General features: G+C 34.2%; 1 protein-coding gene across 1 annotated transcript in view; it reads right to left on the reverse strand.

Annotated features, from left to right (window-relative positions):
* Nucleotides 1-255: 255 nt before the first annotated feature.
* The window catches only part of LOC111051075, a 196,233-nt gene continuing 176,363 nt past the window's right edge, over nucleotides 256-20,125 (reverse strand). The window contains exons 5-7 of the mRNA XM_039432046.1: nucleotides 9,171-9,200; nucleotides 1,644-1,730; nucleotides 256-817 (exon numbers count right to left, since the gene is read on the reverse strand). Coding sequence (XP_039287980.1) covers nucleotides 807-817; nucleotides 1,644-1,730; nucleotides 9,171-9,200 — 128 coding nt within the window. The 3' untranslated portion in view covers nucleotides 256-806. The remainder of the gene's footprint in view (nucleotides 818-1,643; nucleotides 1,731-9,170; nucleotides 9,201-20,125) is intronic.

Genomic DNA, 20,125 nt, shown 5'->3' on the forward strand with positions numbered 1-20,125 from the left:
ACTCGATTTTGAGAACAAGCTTAATAATCCTTGTATATTGCAAACTGATAAATAAAGCTGGTGGTATTCAGATATTGTGTGATCATAAAGTTGCTAGTTGATGATGCTTAGTACTTGCGATAATCTGAGAAGTTCTAGTTCAGAAAAATAACATATATAGTCGGCCACTGGGAATTGAGAATTTTATCCTATTCATAGATTATTTCTAAAATAATATGAATAATTGAGGAAGGATAGACGGTGACAAAGAATAAGTCGGATTTATCATAATTTATTTACAACAATCTATTTACATCAAATATTCAAATATGTTTTCATTTTCTAATAAAAACTTGGAGGTCTTGATAAGATTTTAAATTCACAAAATATTACACAGATGAATCAAGTTCGATTATAATTAATCGAAAATTACTGGTAAAGTTCTATAAATTCTGAGACGGAACAATGTCACTATTCCTATACAATCACATTTCAAATACGTGGTACGAGTTTTGATTCCACTCAATATTTTTCCCAATCTGCTTTGAAAATCAAAAATATATCTCGTCAACAAACTCTCATTATTACAATAAACTCCACAGAATCAATGTATGCTTCACTGGATGAATGGATTTCTAGAACTGGATGAACAGAGCTTATCTGTTCTTCAAGTACAATCATTGTGATAAATAATTTGTTGTTTTTTCAAAATGTCAATGAGCAAAACATACACTTCGAAATTTCATTCACATTTGAGAGTTGTCGGTGTCGTCATATTTTTGAAGGAACAAATGTTCTTGATTACTCGTGTAGGGATCCTCAACCATTCACGTTCCATCTGAAACAGAATTGAACATAGGAATGTCATATCACAATTTAAATTTCAAGAATGTAGGATCGTACTTGTGACAATTTCAATTGAATTTCTTTCCGGAATATATTTATTCATGCCATTCCATTGCAAAATGAAATGGAATAAATAATAAATAAACTAATATTATTGAATATAAATATTGATATTGAAACTAATATAATATTGATAACGATATTGATATACGTGGTTTTGTTGCGTTGCGAATCAGCTTATCTTGCACAATGAGATAGCAAAGCAGGGACTTTGAGAAGAAACTTTATTACTGGAAAAGTACTTGATCAAGAAATAGTTCATGGATCTATACAGATTGATCCATGCACTTGTGTACAGAATTGTTAATAGAGTGTAGGCTATTATCTGGATCTTTGAAATCAGATTAACAAATTGAATGAATAAATTGAAAATACATGAATTTTGGTTTTTTAGAGATAAAGGATTGTCTGAAATGCTAATCGGAAGCCAAATTTCAATCAATCTTTAAGAGCTCAATCCAATCCTTTAAAATGTCAATCAATCTTATAAGTCTGATTGAGGTTAAGACTTTTGATAAACACAAAAGTGAATATGATAGATAAGGCTCTGCAATCGTATTGCAACTACAGTACCTACTAAGAATGAAATTCAATTATTGCGAAACGAACATAACTGATTTCAATTTTATTCTCTCCTGTTATACAAGACAAAGTGATTCAGATATTGATCACATAATATTTATATGACAACCAATGAGAACGAAGAGCTCGCTATTATAAATGATTAGTTATAAGTGTCCCAAGATATTGATACTCACTTGTTATGTGATTTGAGACCATCATCAGTAATAATGTACTGATAACTAGCCAGAAGAGGTCTACAGTCTTTATTGAGCCACAGCATTCTGAAAAATACGAAAAACATTCTCTTCAAATTTGAAAGGAAGAGCATAACGAGTTATCCATTGTAGTGAATCATCCATTAATTTATTTACGTGGATGCAATATTATTGATAATCACATAAGCTTGACTTTAATCACTCTCGATACTGATTTCAATGGATGATTTCAACAAAGTTTTCAAAGATTTCCATCATAGTTTTTTGAATAATGAATATTTGGCAAACGAATGTGGTCGAATGTTAATGTAGCATGGGGACATAGAAATGAAGCATGCAACATTTGCAAAAAAAATTCATGAAATTCATCATCAATCCATCAAGGATATAGAATCTAGAGGAAAAACAACGATAATTGTGAAAGAGTTCAAATATTCATTATTATCAGTAGTATTGCCACAGTGAATAGAAAAAATATCGTTGTTTATTTTTTGTTTGTTTCTTTAGGAAAAAAAATGTTTCTTCACTCCGTTGTATTACGTTTATGGATCGATGAATGCTTTGTTAACCTAGTAAGGTTTTCTAAATCCTACAAAATCAACTCCAACGACTTATATAGTTGTCGAGATAAATCCTAGATTTTCTGAGACAAAGTACCGCCATCCGAGCCACTTGTTACACGAACGCTTGAGCTTTGCCGTCTGAAAATTCTTCAAGGTGGAGAAATGTATATGGAGGTGTGAAAAATCGAAAAATATAGAAGTTGTTATTTTTCATGAGAGCTGGGTGCAAATGACAGCAACTACAAGCTCAGTGGAAGGTGTTATTTATTAAGTCAAGTATATATTATATAATAGGGAGTATATGGATGGAGTATATAGATCAAGTTGGACCAAATTGTGTAAGTTGCGATTTGGGAACTAACTTTGGCTTCTGGGAATGTGGACATTTTATGGGACTTTGCTCGCCAAATATTTTCTTCGGTCTAGTTTCTGGGCACTTGTTATTTCCTACTCAAGTGCGGTAGTAATATTGAAACTGACTGTGGTTTTCTGAGATAAAGTAAGAAACTTCTATTCTTGGATTGCTATGAGATATTATGCTAAAGATAAATCCGTTAACAGAATGTGTTGTGGAAAAGAAGGATTCGATTGTATATGATTCATCAAAATCCATCTCATTCTACAAACTCAAACTACTATTCTAATTCATCCTACTCTCCCCTGATTGGTCATTATTTTGTTGGTACGCCCACTCTTCCCTGATTGGCAAACAATTATTAATCGAGACATAGTTTCAAATTCTGGATGTTTATTGATTTTTGTGAAACATCAAAATCTCTCTTATTCTACAAACTCGAAATACTATTCTAATTCATTCTACTCTCCCCTGATTGGTCACTATTATGTAGGTACGCCCACTCTTCCCTGATTGGCAAACAATTAATCGAGACGTAGTTTCAAATTCTGTCACTATAGTGAGTCCACTTTATAGGCCTAATGACAGTATTTGATCAACTCTTGTTTTGCTATCCTTGTCTATCATCCGACAAAGCCGGTGGTACTATCCTTTTCTACGTCCTCAACGATGCCAATTATGTTTTTGACAATGTAGAGATATAATTAATTAATGCAGAGAATCGGCATCGCTATTCTTCTATCTTTATCCACTGCCATTATAACGTGGACCTCACTATAGATGGTAGCAAGTACTGGGTGCTGTTACAACTGCTCATCAAAGATATCAAGCCCCGCCTACTTTCTCCTGATTGGTGAATCAAAGAGACTCAGTTCCAAAGTCTGCTGGTAGATGCCATGTCAGTACTAATTGGATGAAGAAGAGTTTCTCGAATTTCACGAATTCAAGCCTTGTTTTTCATGATTGGGAAACAGCTGATCAGAACATATAGTTTTCAAATGCTGCCACCAGATAGTGGTAGTAATTGGCTAGAGTACGATATTTTTGAACTTTCTGATAGCATTTTATTGAACAAAAATTCATAATTGAATTCAGAGGGAATTGAAAGTGATGAAGGAAGAAAACGACAGGATAAAATAAGAAAACAGGAGTGCAAGACAAACAAGAAGAGGAGAAAGAGGAAAAAGAAGATAATGAAGAATATGGAAAGGAGAAAGAATAAGGGGGAGGAGGTGAGGACGAAGAAGAAAAAGAAGAAGAGGAAGAAGAAGAAGAAGAAGAAGAGGGAGAAGATAATGAAGAAGAAGAAGAAGAAGAAGAAGAAGAAAAAAGTGAAAAACAAGAAGAAGAAGAACAACAACAAAAACATCAACAACAGGAAAAAGGCGCTAAAGGTAGTATATATTAATTTCTGGGAGGAAGAGGAATGAATAAAGAAGTAATTAAATAATAAAATGACAGTATAACACGAGGACAGTGGATAATGACAGTGGAAAACAGGAGTGGAAGACAAATGGAAATAAGTCAGACGAGTAAAAAAAGAAGAAGAGAGGAATTCAGGTTGTATTCTGTACAGAGAATTACAGGGGGAAGAAGAATTAGGAAAAAAGAAAATGGAATAAGAAAATAACAGAATAAAATAAATAGCAGAAGTGGAAGAAAAAGGAGAAAAAAGAAGAAGAAAAATATAGATAATGAGGAGGAGGAATAGAAAAAGAAAGAGATGGAAAAGAAAAAGGGAAAATAAATGGGAGTAGAAGAAAACTAACAGAAGAATAGCTTCTTGAGAAGGGATCCTGAACAGAGCATAGCAGAGCAGAGCAGAGCAGATAGGCCTGACGATAAATCTGAAGCAAACAGCCTGACTGTGGCGAATAAAAGGAAGCAATAAGGGCAGAACAAGGCGGCTGCTTATTCTTCCCTGTTGTGCTGTTCTCACAAGACTGCAGTTCCCTACTCTAGTGGGACAAACGCGCACAAACGCACGCACACCGACAATCGCAACTACTTATTGAGGTAGAAACGCAACTTGTAACAGGCATACTGCGTGTAGTGGCTTCCTGTCTTACTGATGCAACTTGCAAGAATGTAAGGAGCACTGGCAAGGAGATGGAATCGGGGGTGGACATTAGTGTGTAGGGAAGGAGAAGGGAAGAAGAGGAAATGAAGCAGAAGAGAAAAATATGTCAATGTGGTATGGTTGGAGGAAAATTAAACTTGGTACAGAAAACACTAAATATTATGAAGATGAGAATGATAATGTGTGGAATATTGTACGAGATTAATTTGATTAAAACATTTTATGGACAGAATCAGAAGTGTGATGGAATGATAGGAAAAATGAACAAACAAGACGAATCTAGAAAGAAAAATGAAAATCTCAGTACCCTTTTTGAATTATTTAATCACAACGTGTTTCAACATAGATGCCATTTTCGAGTGAAAATCTTAATTTTAATTTTCTTTCTATTTTTATTACAAGCTCTTTACAGAAAAGAGATAATGACGAATCTACATTGAAGAAAATTGGTGATAGAGACGACTGATATTTATATATTTATTTAGCGTATGGCAGATACAAAACACATATGAAGATCATGAGTATTAAATGCCCACATATAAACTGTATATTTCCAATTTATTTGTAAATTGACGACTGATAAATTGTGTGAATATGTGAAGAGATGCTGGCAAAGAGAACAAAAATAAGAGCAGGCTGAGATCAGTGAGTGATGAAACATTTTGGCTATTTAATAATTGAGTGAGAGGAGTTGATAAGAACAAAGAAATCAGAAAAGTATAGGCCTAGAATGTTGAAGAAAGTGATATTAGAATAAACAATGGAATGGATGCAGGAAAATACTTTAACTGGAAGTTCAGTTTAGAAAGTGTAATGAGAATGGAATATTGTGGTAGTGGGAAGGGAACTGATTATTGAAACTGGTTATTTTCAGGATGATGACCAAAATTTATACACAATGCAAATGACACTAATGTAATAACATTGAAAGATGAAATAATAAGGCATTCCTTGTGCTATTCTTCTTTCAAATTTATAAGTGACAAAGTCCAAGATAAGGTTAGAATTTCACGTGTACAATTTTTATAAAATTTTAGTCCAAAATAAACATTGGAACTATAAATTTTGATTCTAATTGGCTTGAATAATTAAATTAATTAGAAATATTCCACTCAATTGCAACTTGTAATCAATAATATTGAGCTATTCGAGAAAATTTGGAACCATTCAAGAAACACAAACTTGTAAACACTAAAGCTCAGCTGACATGATAAAAATTGATGAGCGGGAAGCTATTTGGAAGAGAGGGATAATAGTTTAAGATTCAAGAAAGGATTGGATGAGCAAACATCGCGAAGAATAAGGACAGAGCAAAAATTAGGAAGGATAAAAACAAAATTTCGGAAGGATAAGAACAAAGCGAAAATTCCGTAGGATTAAAACATAAATTTGGGATGATAGGTACAAAAATGAGGAAGAATGAAAAATGAACAAGGATTGGGAAGGATAAATCCAAAGCGAAAACTCAGAAGAAGAAAGCCAGAGCAAAAATAGAAGATGATGGAAAAACAGTCAGCAGAGACTGAGGTACATTACAAAAGATCCTGTGGAGAACCATATATGAAGGAGTAAATGAGAAAAGAGAACTTTTCAAAGCGAAAGCTGAAAAAGACATGATGTAGGATAGAGGTGAAGGATTGAAGAGAATGGAGAAAGAACAAACACGAATAAGATCATGTAGAGAATCATATAATGAAGGAGGAGTGAGTGAGAAAAGAGAACTTTTTCAAACGAAAGCTGAAAAAGAGACATAGTTTAGGATAGAGTGGAGAATGAAGAAGATGGAGAAAGAGCAACAAGAAAACAGATGACGTAGAAAAGTGTGACAGTGGAAGAGTAGAAGGAAAGTAGAAGAGGAGGGAAAATAGGCACAGAATTCTCCCACGTAATGTGCGACGTCTTTTCAGGGTCTGTAAATAGGCCTTTCTAAGGCAGTGCACCCTTTGTCTTGAACAATGTGAACCCTTCTTATAGCCTCACATTGCATCCAGTTGCACGTTGATCACATTGGGTGAACAGTGTTAAGACTCCTTCGTAGGGTAATTTTGTTCGTTATCTTATCTTAGTTATTTAGTTTGAATGATGATGATTATAGCTCGAGAAAGATAAGACGACATTTCATTCAGGATGTAAATAATGCACATTGAAAATTATTGATGATCGAGAGTGTTTTCAGAAGAGCATTTGCAGGATCACATGACTATGTGATGGTGATAATATTGAAATAAATTAATCAATTATGGGTTTATGTTTTCATAGAGATAAATTTAGTACGAATTCATTCGAAAAGTGTAGAATTAGGACTTCAACAATGATACTTTTGTGATCTTGTAGCTGAATTTTGTGTGTAAATTTTTATCGTGAGGAATTTATTTTTCTGTTAAAGGATAATTTTCTCACATTAAGATTTTGCTAACTTGCGTACGGGAAGACTCCAATTTTATGCAGGGTTGAGGTATTCTCACGGAACTGTATTTCTGTTAGCGATGGAAAATGCACGAGTATTTGGGAATATTTCAAACTTGCATCATTTTCCTTTCCCACGGAATTATGCTCGTCTCCACGTGGACCGTTGTCTCGTTTGTGGAAGGGGAACATAATTTGCGTGGAATAGTTCAGTTCCAATCAAGCCGCGGCCGAATTCACATTTAAAATCCAGAGGTAGACTCGGGCCTCGAGGGCTCAAAATTAACGTGTGTGTTGAATTTGTTTGCTGTTTAAGTTTGTTAATACCGTATGTATTAATTTTTGCCGTGAGTTAAGTTGAAGTAGTTCATTAATTATTTGAAGTGAATATGTCAATGTTTGTTTAAATTAGTAAGTTATCCGGGAGTAATCAATGTAGTGGAAATTTCTAAATAGTAATGAATTTATAAATTGATCGGTTGTTAGTGACATTATATTTTCTAGCTCATGCTCAAAACTCTTGAATGACCTAGTCCCTAGTATCATAAATCTGTAATTGAGAAATGAGTAAAGTCCACGCTACCTTCGTGAACAGTTACAATCCAAATAAGCAAAATCTTACATGCAGTCATCTTGAATTTTTAGAATGTGCAATGAACCGATATAGATTATTTTTGTTATTGTCCAAATTTAAATTAGTTCAATTCATTTAATTCTACAAGTTTAATAGAATGCTAAAGTTTGTTGTTTAATAGAGTCCCATGACTCGCCCTTTAGGATTTGGAGATCTCGTAATTCTACCCCCATTTGGGGGCGGTTACAACTAAGTTAATCTAGAAAGTATACTCATGTATGAGAGAATATAATCAATTCTCAAGTAATTTTGAGAAATTCTCTTCTCAAACCACTTTTGGATGAATTTCAGCCTTATGACCTCACAACCTTGAAATGAGAAATAGAAAGAAAAATAAAAATCTTAGTACCTTTTTTGAAATATTTAATAACAACATGTTTCGGACATTGATGCCATTTTCAAGTGTATTTTGATTAAATATTTCAAAAAAAGGTACTAAGATTTTTATTTTTCTTTCTATTTCTATAAAAGTAGCCCTATACAGAAAAGAGATAAATTTAAATAAGAAGTTTTGAATGTTTTAGTCTTATGGATTCATATTGTATTAACTTTTATTTTACTTTAGGGCTACTTTTCATATAAATCATCATCATCATCATCTTCACTTCAGGGATTAGGTTTATTAATGAACCTGTTCCGGTACCCATCTCTTTCTTGGTCTCCCTACATCTCTTTTTCCTGTAGGCCGATAGTTTTGGACTACAACGGGAATTCTTCCAGGTGACATTCTATCCAAATGACTGCAACAGTTGCGTCTATTTTGAATAATTCTTTCATGTAGAGGAGCAACCAATAAAACCTGTCTTATATGAGTATTTCTGATTCTATCAACTCTAGTGCAGCCAAATACACTCCTTAGAAACCTCATTTCTGCAGATTGAATTCGACTGTTCATTCTACGTGTGTGAATCCAATTCTCACTTCCATATAGGAGAGTTGGAACTGCAGTGGTGTTATAGAACTTTATTCTTATAAATAAAAATGTAAAACTATAAAAATAAAAATATAAGAGATTTATTTTTCCATTTAATTTATGTATTAACTGTATTTATCTTGACTTAGAGTTCTCCAAAGAATATGCTCACATTAATAATGAATGAGAATTTATTATGCAATCTGAAATATTTTTAAAATGCAGTCTTCTGATCCCCAAAATGTGCTTTTATCAATGTGAGTAGGCCTACAGTATATTCTTTGAAAAACGCTCAGTCAAGATCAATACATTTGATACAATATGAATCCATTAGACTAATATCAGCTTCCGGAAACATGGTGGCAAATTAATATCTCTGAAAGTGTACAATCATCAAATCATCTGAGTAACATTCTAGCTTCATGTTGAAATCTAGATATGTGATGAATTCGACATTGCTTGTATTATACCGATTAGCTCTATCCATGGAATATTGAATATTGATTCTAAGCCATATTTTATACTATTTATGATAATAATTCTATTTTCACTCACCTATTGAAAAACAGCTTGGCAGCATTTGGCCTGCAAAACAATAATGTTCTATTAACAATACATTTAAAGATGAATTTCACAAGCTAATGGTAATGGTACAAGCGATGATTGTTATGATACAAAACATATACATTGATTTATGTGATTCTCAACGTGAAACTGCTATTGATTATTGGAAGTAAATTGAACAATTTTTATAAAATAATCGAATTAGAATGAAATGAAAATACAGTGATTGGTTCTATTCTTTTAAAATTCCTCCGCGCAATGTAACCCCTTCAATTCACGACACGTTTCAAACTTCCGCTCATTTTACTTTTTATATTTATTCATCCTGTTTTACTCTTTCATTCCACTTTCTCTCACATCTTTCTCCCTCTTTCACTTCCAGTTCCATCCTCTTCCATTTCTTTCCAACCTACATCAGCAAGAAAAAAATGTGGTCGACATTCGTTGGCAATGTCACGGTGTTCCGTGTTCCGTGTTCCATGTTCGTCGAATTCCGCATTCCGAAAATGGAATTCATCGTGTTCGTTTCATCGTATTGCACGAGAATATTTTACTCGAAATTCCTCGATTCACTTTGAATTTCTTACACTGACACCCTCCCACACTTCTCACCCTCTTTTAAACTCTGTCCTATTCTCCTGGATATTTCTTTCTCTCTCTCTTCCATGTTTTCTGTCCTACTTTCTATCACTTTCACCAGCTCCACTTACTCCTCAATTACTCTCACGCCCTCTTCTTTTTCCTCATCCTCTATCTCTTTCCTATCCCTTCATCCCTCCACAATCTCCTTCTCACGTTTTCTTTTCTCTCTCTCACTCTATCTCCCTCCTTTTCCAAACCCTTTCTCCCTTTCTCGCCCTTTGACCCTTTCCGGCATTGGGAAGCGTATCCAATGCGTATCGTACGCGTTTAGAATTCCACAAGGACGTCTCTCGGTACAAATAAATAAATTCACGTTGCTCTCACAACCCCCCTCTCTACTCTATCTATCTCACTATCAACTTCTCTCTCTTCACGACAAGATCTACATACATTCGTGGATGACATCATCTCACTTATTTTCGGTCACCCTGCGTATGTGACCCGAAATGAGACATGCCAAATTTCAGGCGGAAGTCCGAAATTCCTCCACCTCTTCCGGAAAATTGAGGTAGAATGTGAATTATTTAGAATGTTTTGCGTGCTGAGATGGATCACGATGAAATTCACGTATTTTAATGTAACTCACTGTATTGTAACAGGAGCATTATAATTTACGGTGAATTCATATACTATTAAAATGTTATCTGTTTTGGAAGAGCACTTTTTGATCCAAGTTCCTGAACCGATTTATTATGGAACGAATATCCAAATTAAATGCTGTGATTCACCCCGAAGTCTTCTGCTACTGCAAATATTGACAACAGAAAAATAATGAATACCATATACATATTATATTCAGGTATGTGTTTAATAAATTACACTCTATTATTATTGAATTAGATATAATTATTACCTAATTCATTAGCATTTGAATAATTGCAATATCTTAGTAATTTTCATTTGTAGTTCTTGAAACCTTCTTCTAGCAATAAGTTTACGAGAGACGAACTCAAGTTACTGGACTGCGTAAATGTGTAATTATAGCAACTCTTAGATTCTATAACATTTCCATTTACCAATTTCGAATACAGGAATTGTTCCTCAATTTTCGATTACAGACTACTTCATATTGGAGCATGGAATGATTCTGATAATCTGATCGAGAAATAATCGTCTATCAGGTGAATAATTATTGTTCCATATTATGTATGTTCATTACATTACTGGAATTCATTAATGAACAATACCATAGCCACCTCTAATACAAGGCCCCGGCCTACGATATTGCAACGTCGCAGCGTAGGCCTAGAATCTAATACATGATTGGTTAAAAAGATCAGCTGGTATTTTTTTAAATCTTACTCACCAATCATGTACTAGATTCTAGCATAGAGAAACAATAGCATAAGTAGATATCCCATGGCATAGTGCGTTTATGTCGCAACTTTTAATGTTATCTCAAGCCGATAGCCCACGTAGTTCTTCCCCGTGAAGCTTTATGACGCTGGTAGTCTCTCATATTGTGCCGTTCATACACTCTTACCTGGTCAAAACAGTGAAAATCAACAATAATCGACAGTAATCGGCTTGAGATAACAGTGAAAGTTGCGACATAAACACCCTATACCATTGGATATCTACTTACGCTATTGTTTCTCTATGATTCTAGGCCTACACTGCGACGTTGCAACATCTAATTAATTCATAAATTAAAGCCATCTAAATTCAAAATTCATAGTTTTAATGTTCATTTTGGACCAAAATTTTATTAAATTTGTACACGTGAAATTGTAACCTTATCTTGGACTTCGTCACCTATAAATTTGGAAGAAAAATAGCACAAGGACTACCTTATTATTTATCTACCAATGTTATTACATTAGTGTCATTTGCATTGTAAATAAATAAATAATAAATAATGATAAATCGTAGGCCGGGGCCTTGTATTAGAGGTGGCTATGACAATACTCATTGAATTAACTCGAACATTTTTGGATGATAATAGCAAAACTGTACTATCACTCACAGTATTGAACTACCCTACATGTCTTTTATTATAACACTGTACTATACCATATTTCATATAATTTTATCATAGCAAAGCAGTCTCCATCAACCTCAAATCAAGACACCAAACCCTTCCTGATAACACAAACTCAGTTCACTTTCCTCAAATCCCACGATATTCCCCTTCACTTTCAATGCTTTCCACCACCCCAGACAGTAGCGTTGAGTGGAGATAGCATAAGATGGAGAGAGAAAGGATGAGTTGGCATTCAGTAAGAGTGAGGAGGAAAAGAGATCCAAGCTAACTAACAAAAGGCAATAAATACAGAATGGTGATGAACTGTGTTCTCAGAGGCGGAGGAAAGAGGGCCAATGTTTCGATTAATTAAGGAGCTGCCATACAGAGTGAAAGGCCCTGCTGATTTATTGAGTCTGCACACAGCACACTCAAAAACCCGACCATCCTAAAAACATTGGCTCCTCTATTTTCTGTTCCCCCGGTTCAATTTCTCGCTCTGTTTCATTCGACCTTCGCTTCTCCGATGGAAAATGCCGATGTAGGCAGGCTTTCGGTCGAGACCTCGTAATTACTTGACCTCTGACGTTGGTGTGTGTTTGTGTGTGTGAGTGACACACACTTCCATAAAAACATGACACAGACTCGCAGCTTGTATCGCATTGGAAAGCCGCAGCCAATCTACGGTGTGCATCTTGGATCAACATCTCATTTGCGGGAATTTTTTGTGGCTCTTATCCACAAGTCTCATGAGAGTTCTTGTGGGTATGTTGGTCAATTTAAGTTGGAGTCCAGTGGAAGTCTTTCTACATACTTCTGAGAGAATCATTTTGCTGTATTCATATGAAAAAAAGAAAAATTGAAACTTTATTGAGAGTTTTCAAGGCTCAAGGCTCTAGAACTAGAGTGTTATTCATTAAAAAATATATGTGAATATAATATATTCTTGAAAATTTCAAGAATGTATAAAATCAGGACTACTTATTTTGATTTATGGAGTAGAATTGTAGTAATATTCAATTATAATTTGTCTTCTTTGTCTATTAATTTCAAAAAAAAGGTACTATAATTCTATTTCATGAATAATATAATATGTATAAATAGTATTCATTCTATGGATGTATGAACTTCGTATAGCATGTATAAGTGGATGTTTACATGGCAATGCAGATGCAGAGATGATTGCGCAGAGAAAACATCTAGATGAGATTGATATCAATCTCTCATTATCTTTGGAAGATAATTTGGAATAGGCATTATTTTTGCTTCCCTGTTCCTGACCATACTTTAATGATACTTGCATATTTTAATTTATTTATTTATTCGAAATTGAAGCAACGGGTTTCCCCAAATAATACGGGTTTCCCGGTTTCTCCTTTACAATAGAAATTTCACAGGTACAAATGAGAAAAAATAATACAAATGAAAGATATAATACTTATGCAAAAAAAAAAAATACAGATAACAAAAATAGTACCCAACTCAAAAAATACAAAGATTTCAAATACTCATGGAAAAAAGTGAAAATAAAAAATATGAAGAATTCAAAAATGTCAAAACTTATTTTTCTGAAATAAAAATTGAAGAATAATATCACCAAATGATACACAAAAATTCAAAGAATACACTATCAATAGAATTAATAACTTTCATATCTGAACGACGTCCCAAACCATATTTAGGAATGGAAATTTCTAGGTTTTGTGGAGTAACTTGAAAACGTTGAATGAGCCATTATATATCAATATTTTTTATTAATGTTTGTGATGAAGATGGAGAATCCAAGTTCACCGACTTACTCTATCATCGCTCGTATTATTAACAATCTATTTGTGATACAATACAGGACTGTAGGTATATTTTGCAAACTGTGGTACCACACACTTGAATATCATGTCAAATACAACAGAACATTTTTTTCTTCACCTTTTGTCACACACTGCTGGTGCCACTAATTTATAGTACTTAGCTCAATTAACGGTACTTCTCTATACTTATCGATTTCTCTCTGTCACACATTCAATAGTAACTTTTTTGTATAATAACGATTAATTTATTCCATGAAATCATATTCTTACTTATATTATTCACAAGCAGGTAACCCGTGCTCCGCAAGGGATTATTTTAAAACTTGACAAACTGAAAACTTGACCGAGTGGAATCTTGAAGAGTTTGAAATAGGCCTATAACCATCCTCGGTTAATTAAGAATCTATATGCAAAATTTCAAATTAATTTCAGTCCAGTAGTTCAGACGTGATGATGCGTCGAACATAATTTTCCTATCCCGTACGTGTATAAGCCAGTTTTTTCCTTTATTATAGTATGGATAAATTCTTCAACTTGGTACTAACATAATAAAGTGACAGAACTCAAATCTTGTTCAGGAACCTTCATCAACCTCATGCCAACCTGACAAAATTGGTCTGGTTATTAATTTAGTTGCCAATTTTAACCATCTGTTTCGAAGAGGTAGTCTCTCTAGATTATAGTTCTATATTTAGACATATATCAATGTATGTATTCATGTCCCATCAATGAAATTTAAACCTTCTGAAAATTGTAGAAGGAAAATTGAAATTTGGGCTTCGAGGTGCACGAGATTGATATTCTTAGAATCTATGTGCAAAATTTGGAGATCTAAATCATTCCAGTTTTTCCGGTATGCAATCCACAAATTGACATGTTTTGATGCGAACAAACACAACCCTACTCTCTCTTATTACATAGATTTCTATATTCTCATTGCGTTCTTGTCATTGTAGTGTATGATTTCATAGGTTTTTAATGATTTAATGAGTTCATTTTCTATCCTATTCTTGTCATTTCTATAACGAACATTCATCACTCCATCACTCGAATAAACAAGGAACATATTCGAACACCTCCACATAATATCTTATTCCACGAAAGAGTCGAGAGACTGGACCCTTCAGTAGAAAAACAATTGTATGAGATGGCACATAAAATATGTAGGATGAGAAATGCGAACCGAGGGGCGAAGGAGATTGATTGATAACTACGCCCCTGGGAGTAAGCACAATTTTTCACATGTATAACAGTGATGACATTTGTTCTGTCCAGAGAAATTTAGGGGAAGTTTTGGAGAAAGTTGGTGCAAAAAAGCAAGACGATGTGGATGGAGTTGTGGTTATGGTGACAACAAAAGGAGAGTGAGGGGAATAGGTGAGTAAAGGAGAAGGAGAGGAAAATAGAGAAGTGATGAGGAAGAAATTGATGGAATGCACATAAATAATATTATAAGAATAGGACAAGAAGCGGTATGAGAAGAAAAACAAGGATAAATAGGTGGTAAGGAGAAAGCAGATGTCGCACTTTTTATTGAGAGATGAGAGAAATAATATTAAATGTAAAATATTGATAATAACTTTTGATCTGGGAGAAATTATATTAAATGTGAGATATTGATAATAACTTTTCATGTGAGAGAAATAATATCAAAGTAGGATATTGAAAATAACTAGTAGAAGAAAAAATGGAGAAGAAGTAATGAATATAAGGAAGAAATCTGATAGAATTGACGAAGAGAGAACAAAATGGATGAGAAGGGGAGATAAAAGATTCATCTGAAGAAGTGAAAATAATTAGAAATATGAAGAGAGAGAGGATTGTGAGTAGAATGGGAATTAGGGAATCAATTATAGAGGAAAATAAGCAAATGTGAAAGAAGATACACAAACAAGGAAAACAAGAAGTATAGAAGAGAATGAATGACCTTTTTATTTGTTGGCGTGGCGAAGTTTGGAAAGTAATGTCCATTCTACCACTCAATCATGTTGTTATCATGAAATACAAATACAATACAAGATGTACAGAAATAATAGAGAAATCGAAACAAGATATGACAATAGAATGTGATAAATATGAGAGTCCAATATTGGAAAATAAATGGATTAGAAGTAGAAGAAGGTAAGAGAGAAAAGATAAGATATGAATAGACTTAGAACGTTGTCAAAAATCCACTTTAATAAGCCACATTAAAGTGGATTTTTGACAACGTTCTAAGTCTATTCAATCATGGAAAAGTTTCACAACATCAACATTAACACTACAAACTTAATTAATAAGATATGAAGTTGAAAAAATACAGAGAGAATCATATGACATGAGAGATTGATAGATAATAAACATTGGAAGAAAAGAGAAGAAAACTTCGGATGTAGGAAGAAGTTATATGAAAGTGAGAGAAATAATTGATGAAGAAAAGAAGAATGATGCAAGAAGAGAGGCGAGAAGGAAAATATAAGGAATGAACTGGAATGAGCTGTTCATAAGGAAGGAGGAGAAAGGCAAAAAAGAATAATTCTTACCTATTCACTCACTCGCACCCCCTATGACGAGAAAAGTTCTTCAGCTCTCATAAGTATTCACGTATATATAAAATGCACCCTCAATATCCGTCTTAGCGTATGTTTATACCTATCAACCACAAGGAAGAAGACGTATACTCACTCTCCTTACAAGACTTTTCTTCTTCTCCCTTCTTCTTTCTACCATTTTTCTTCTCCTTCATCTTTGCTTCCACCCTCTCATCACTCATTCCATCCAGCCATCAACTTTTCACAGGTCTTCTTCCCCTCATCTTTCTTACCTCAGAAAAGCCACATACACACCCGCTTCCCCCTCCCCTAGAAGCAGGGGAAACCAGGGGAAATCCCCCCTTCACCAGAAACCACACACAAAAACAGCTCTCTCTGAATGGTTCCCTTTCTATATGCCACACTTTATTAGTCTCAAAATACGTGGTACAAGTTTTCAGTGAGGAATTCTTGACAACATCACTGAGAGGTTGGATGTTGCTGGAAAAATACTCTGCACTTACATAGAAGGAGAATGACGCATGCACATGCAAGAAGGTTGAGGCTAGAGAATTTCTAGGAGAAAAAGACCCGCCGTCTATAGGAAGTCTTGAGAAATAACTCAGCAACGTGTTATTCGAAAAATCAACTTTGAAGGATTGGGTTTGACTGTTTACAAAAAAAACCATTTTGAGTCTTGTGATTTAATGAGAGAATGCTGATGATAACTGAGAAAATCTATAGTTTTTGCTGGGTTTCCAGTCTATGAGCGTAAAAATATTAATAATAATGATGAAATTCGTGGAAGACAGTATTTGTATTCAACTGGAATAACTCAGCAAGAGTGTTATTCAAAAAACCAACATTGAAGGATTGGGTTTGACTGTTTACAAAAAATCCATTTTGAGTCTTGTGATTTAATGAGAGAATGCTAATGATAGCTGAGAAAATCTATAGTTTTTGCTGGGTTTCCAGTCTATGAGCGTAAAAATATTTATAATAATGATGAAATTCGTGGAAGACAGTATTTGTATTCAACTGGAATAACTCAGCAAGAGTGTTATTCAAAAAACCAACTTTGAAGGATTGGGTTTGACTGTTTACAAAAAATCCATTTTGAGTCTTGTGATTTAATGAGAGAATGCTGATGATAGCTGAGAAAATCTATAGTTTTTGCTGGGTTTCCAGTCTATGAGCGTGAAAATATTAATAATAATGATGAAATTCGTGGAAGACAGTATTTGTATTCAACTGGAAGGATTGATGCTTTGATAAATGGAACATTGAAAAGTTGTGGAAAGTTCTAAATAGTGTTGTCTTTTCGGTCTCAAAATTTTATAGTTTTATCAAAGTTTGAATTTTCCAACTATTTGTACAATCAACTTAATTCGATTTAGAAGTATTTTTTCAGATTCAAAAAATATTTTTGTATGTTTAAATTGTAAATTGAGTGGGTAACTGGAGAATTTTGAAGTTTCACATAACCTAGCTGCATATTTGTACTGTTGTATAAATTAGAATTTGGCGTTTTAGCATGTGGTACTTTTCTGTGAGTTGTGAGTTTTGATGAAATGTTGGAGTGACAACAGTTGAAAAGGTTAGTTCCTGTTGGAAGAAACAGTGATTTGTCTTCTGGGATATCACGGCCTGTCTACAAGAGGCTACTGTGTGCAAGAGTGATGGGGCCATTCTATCTATGCCCCACTCCCGATGACATCATTGCTACTACTGATGTGATGTCCACTGTTCCGGGATGATGCTGACTTCCTGATGTCGCTGAGGCCAGCGAACAGCTGACTGACCTACAACTGACAGCTCTGGCTGCCGGTCCGGCTGATGTCAACCACCTCGGGCTGAAATGCTGGGTGCTACCGTCAAGTGCATGGGTGCACCTCTTCGCCCACCCCCAACCATGTCGGAGGGCTGTTCCAGGTTCCGGCTTCCGGCGTAGATGATGATGTCAACAAAAGATGAGAGTTTCAAGTGTCAAGTTTTTAGAGTGAAAGAGCAAGTGTGAATGAAAAATAAAAATAGTGAAATCGTCTTTTTTAGGGGAGGGGGTAATGTAATAGTGTGATATTGAGAGGGTATTATTGTAGTTGTTTTTGTGTTTCTTATATTGTTTTTCAGGTTTTTGAACTGAAATGAACTTTGATTTTACTGTTTGTTGAACCCTGCGTTTTAGTGTGAGAATATTTGACTCTGTCTTGTTGGAATTTGCTAACTTGTTGCCTAGTTGTCAAAATTAAAGCAATTTTCGTGCATTTTTCAAATGCAGTTTCAATTTCTTGTCGAAAAAGCTACTGTATTTGGGAATTGTACGACCATTGACCTTTTTGCAGCTTTGGCTTTTCCACTGAAAGTTATGCTCAACGCTCGTGGAGGGGGAACAATTTTCAGTGAAAAGGCCACAGTTGGTATTGAGACGCGAACGAAAAAACATGTAACGGTGTGCGAGCTCGGTCCTCTGAATGGGCCCATTTCCCATTCAGAGGGACAAATTGAAAAGTTTTTTTTAGTTATCAGTAATTTTTATGTAGTTATATAGAAACCAAAATTTTATATAGTTAGTGAGAGTAGAACCAGGAAATTATTTGTGCGTATTAGTTCCTTTATAGTGAGTTTTCTTAAATCGTATGTGTGTGTTTCTGAAGAGTCGAAGTTTGAATATTGTTAAAATGGTGAGTGCTGAACTTTTGTTGTTTTTCTTATAAAGCTCATAATTTAATTTCATAGAATGACCGAGGCCCAAATTTAAATGCAGCAAGTTAGCAGGTTCCCAAAATGTATAAATTGAATATACCTTCTTTTTCTGAATCACTTACTGAGTAACTCTGTTGGAAAATTTGACATGATTTCTATTGATTCGTAAATGAGTCCATTAAACCTGAGGTTAAATTTTAAAGGTATTTTTCATTGAAGTTCCTGGCTTGTAGTTACTATAGTTGCTAGTTGCTAAAATAAGTGACAATTAGGTAATGATGATAATCTGTGCATTTGAATGAACGAATCCACTAAAAGCTCCCAACCAATCAAGGATTCAAATAGAGATTTAATAGTATAATTTTGGTAAATATTATAGAAGAGAAGAAAAATCCTCCTCCATTTACATTGGTGCGCAGCGGTGGTATAGACTGCAAAAATGTCTATCAAACCACATGTATTTTTATATATTTCATATTTGGAAGATTAACTCAATAGAGACAAAGATATCTCCGGTTACAGAAATGATGTCAGGTGTGGTGTAGGGTTAAAAATACCTCCACCGGTTACATAATGGTGTCATATGTGTGGGGTTTGTCTGCAAAAATGACAAACATTCAAATGTCAGATTAATCAATAGTTTTGTGGATTGATGAGAAGTATTGAGAAAACAACCTGTTTCAAAAGGAATAATTTCATAGCAACACGAGCAGGAACATGAAGTATAAAATTTTATTGTGATAACATAACCTTGTAAGTAGTGTAATACGTGAAATATTTCGAGATGAAAAGTGTTAGTTTTATAGAATGAATTTTGAAATCAGAGAATTTATTGATTAAAATTATTTTGTAGTTGAAGATGAAACATCAGTAATCCGTTTTGAGCTTGAGAATATTGCTGCGTGAAATTCTATTCCAATATCTGGAACAATGGGAAAGAAATTTGTAATATGAGCTTTCCGGTAACTGCAAAAGCTGGCAACATTGCACCAGACTGATAGAAAATGTAGAACGCATTGTTTAATAGAGAGAAATTGATTTTTGTTGAATTAAAAAAAAACGTTGTAATGTAATTTTATGTTCAAATGTGATTACCGTAGTTCGTCAAGGAAAATTTTGAGTGGAATTGTTTTAAAATTATGTTTTGTGAGAGATAGTCCAAGGAGGTATGAAGTTGATTTTATATCCAGTTGTATTTCGAGAAAAAAAATATATGTGCGGGAGATTGAGATGATTAGATTTCATATTATGGAAGAATGATGAATGAATAGTATTATTTCCGCCCGTTTGAACTGAATACTCACTTTACGGCTGGATCGA

This window comes from Nilaparvata lugens, chromosome 7, assembly GCF_014356525.2.
Source record: "Nilaparvata lugens isolate BPH chromosome 7, ASM1435652v1, whole genome shotgun sequence".
In the NCBI taxonomy this organism is placed as follows: domain Eukaryota; kingdom Metazoa; phylum Arthropoda; class Insecta; order Hemiptera; family Delphacidae; genus Nilaparvata; species Nilaparvata lugens.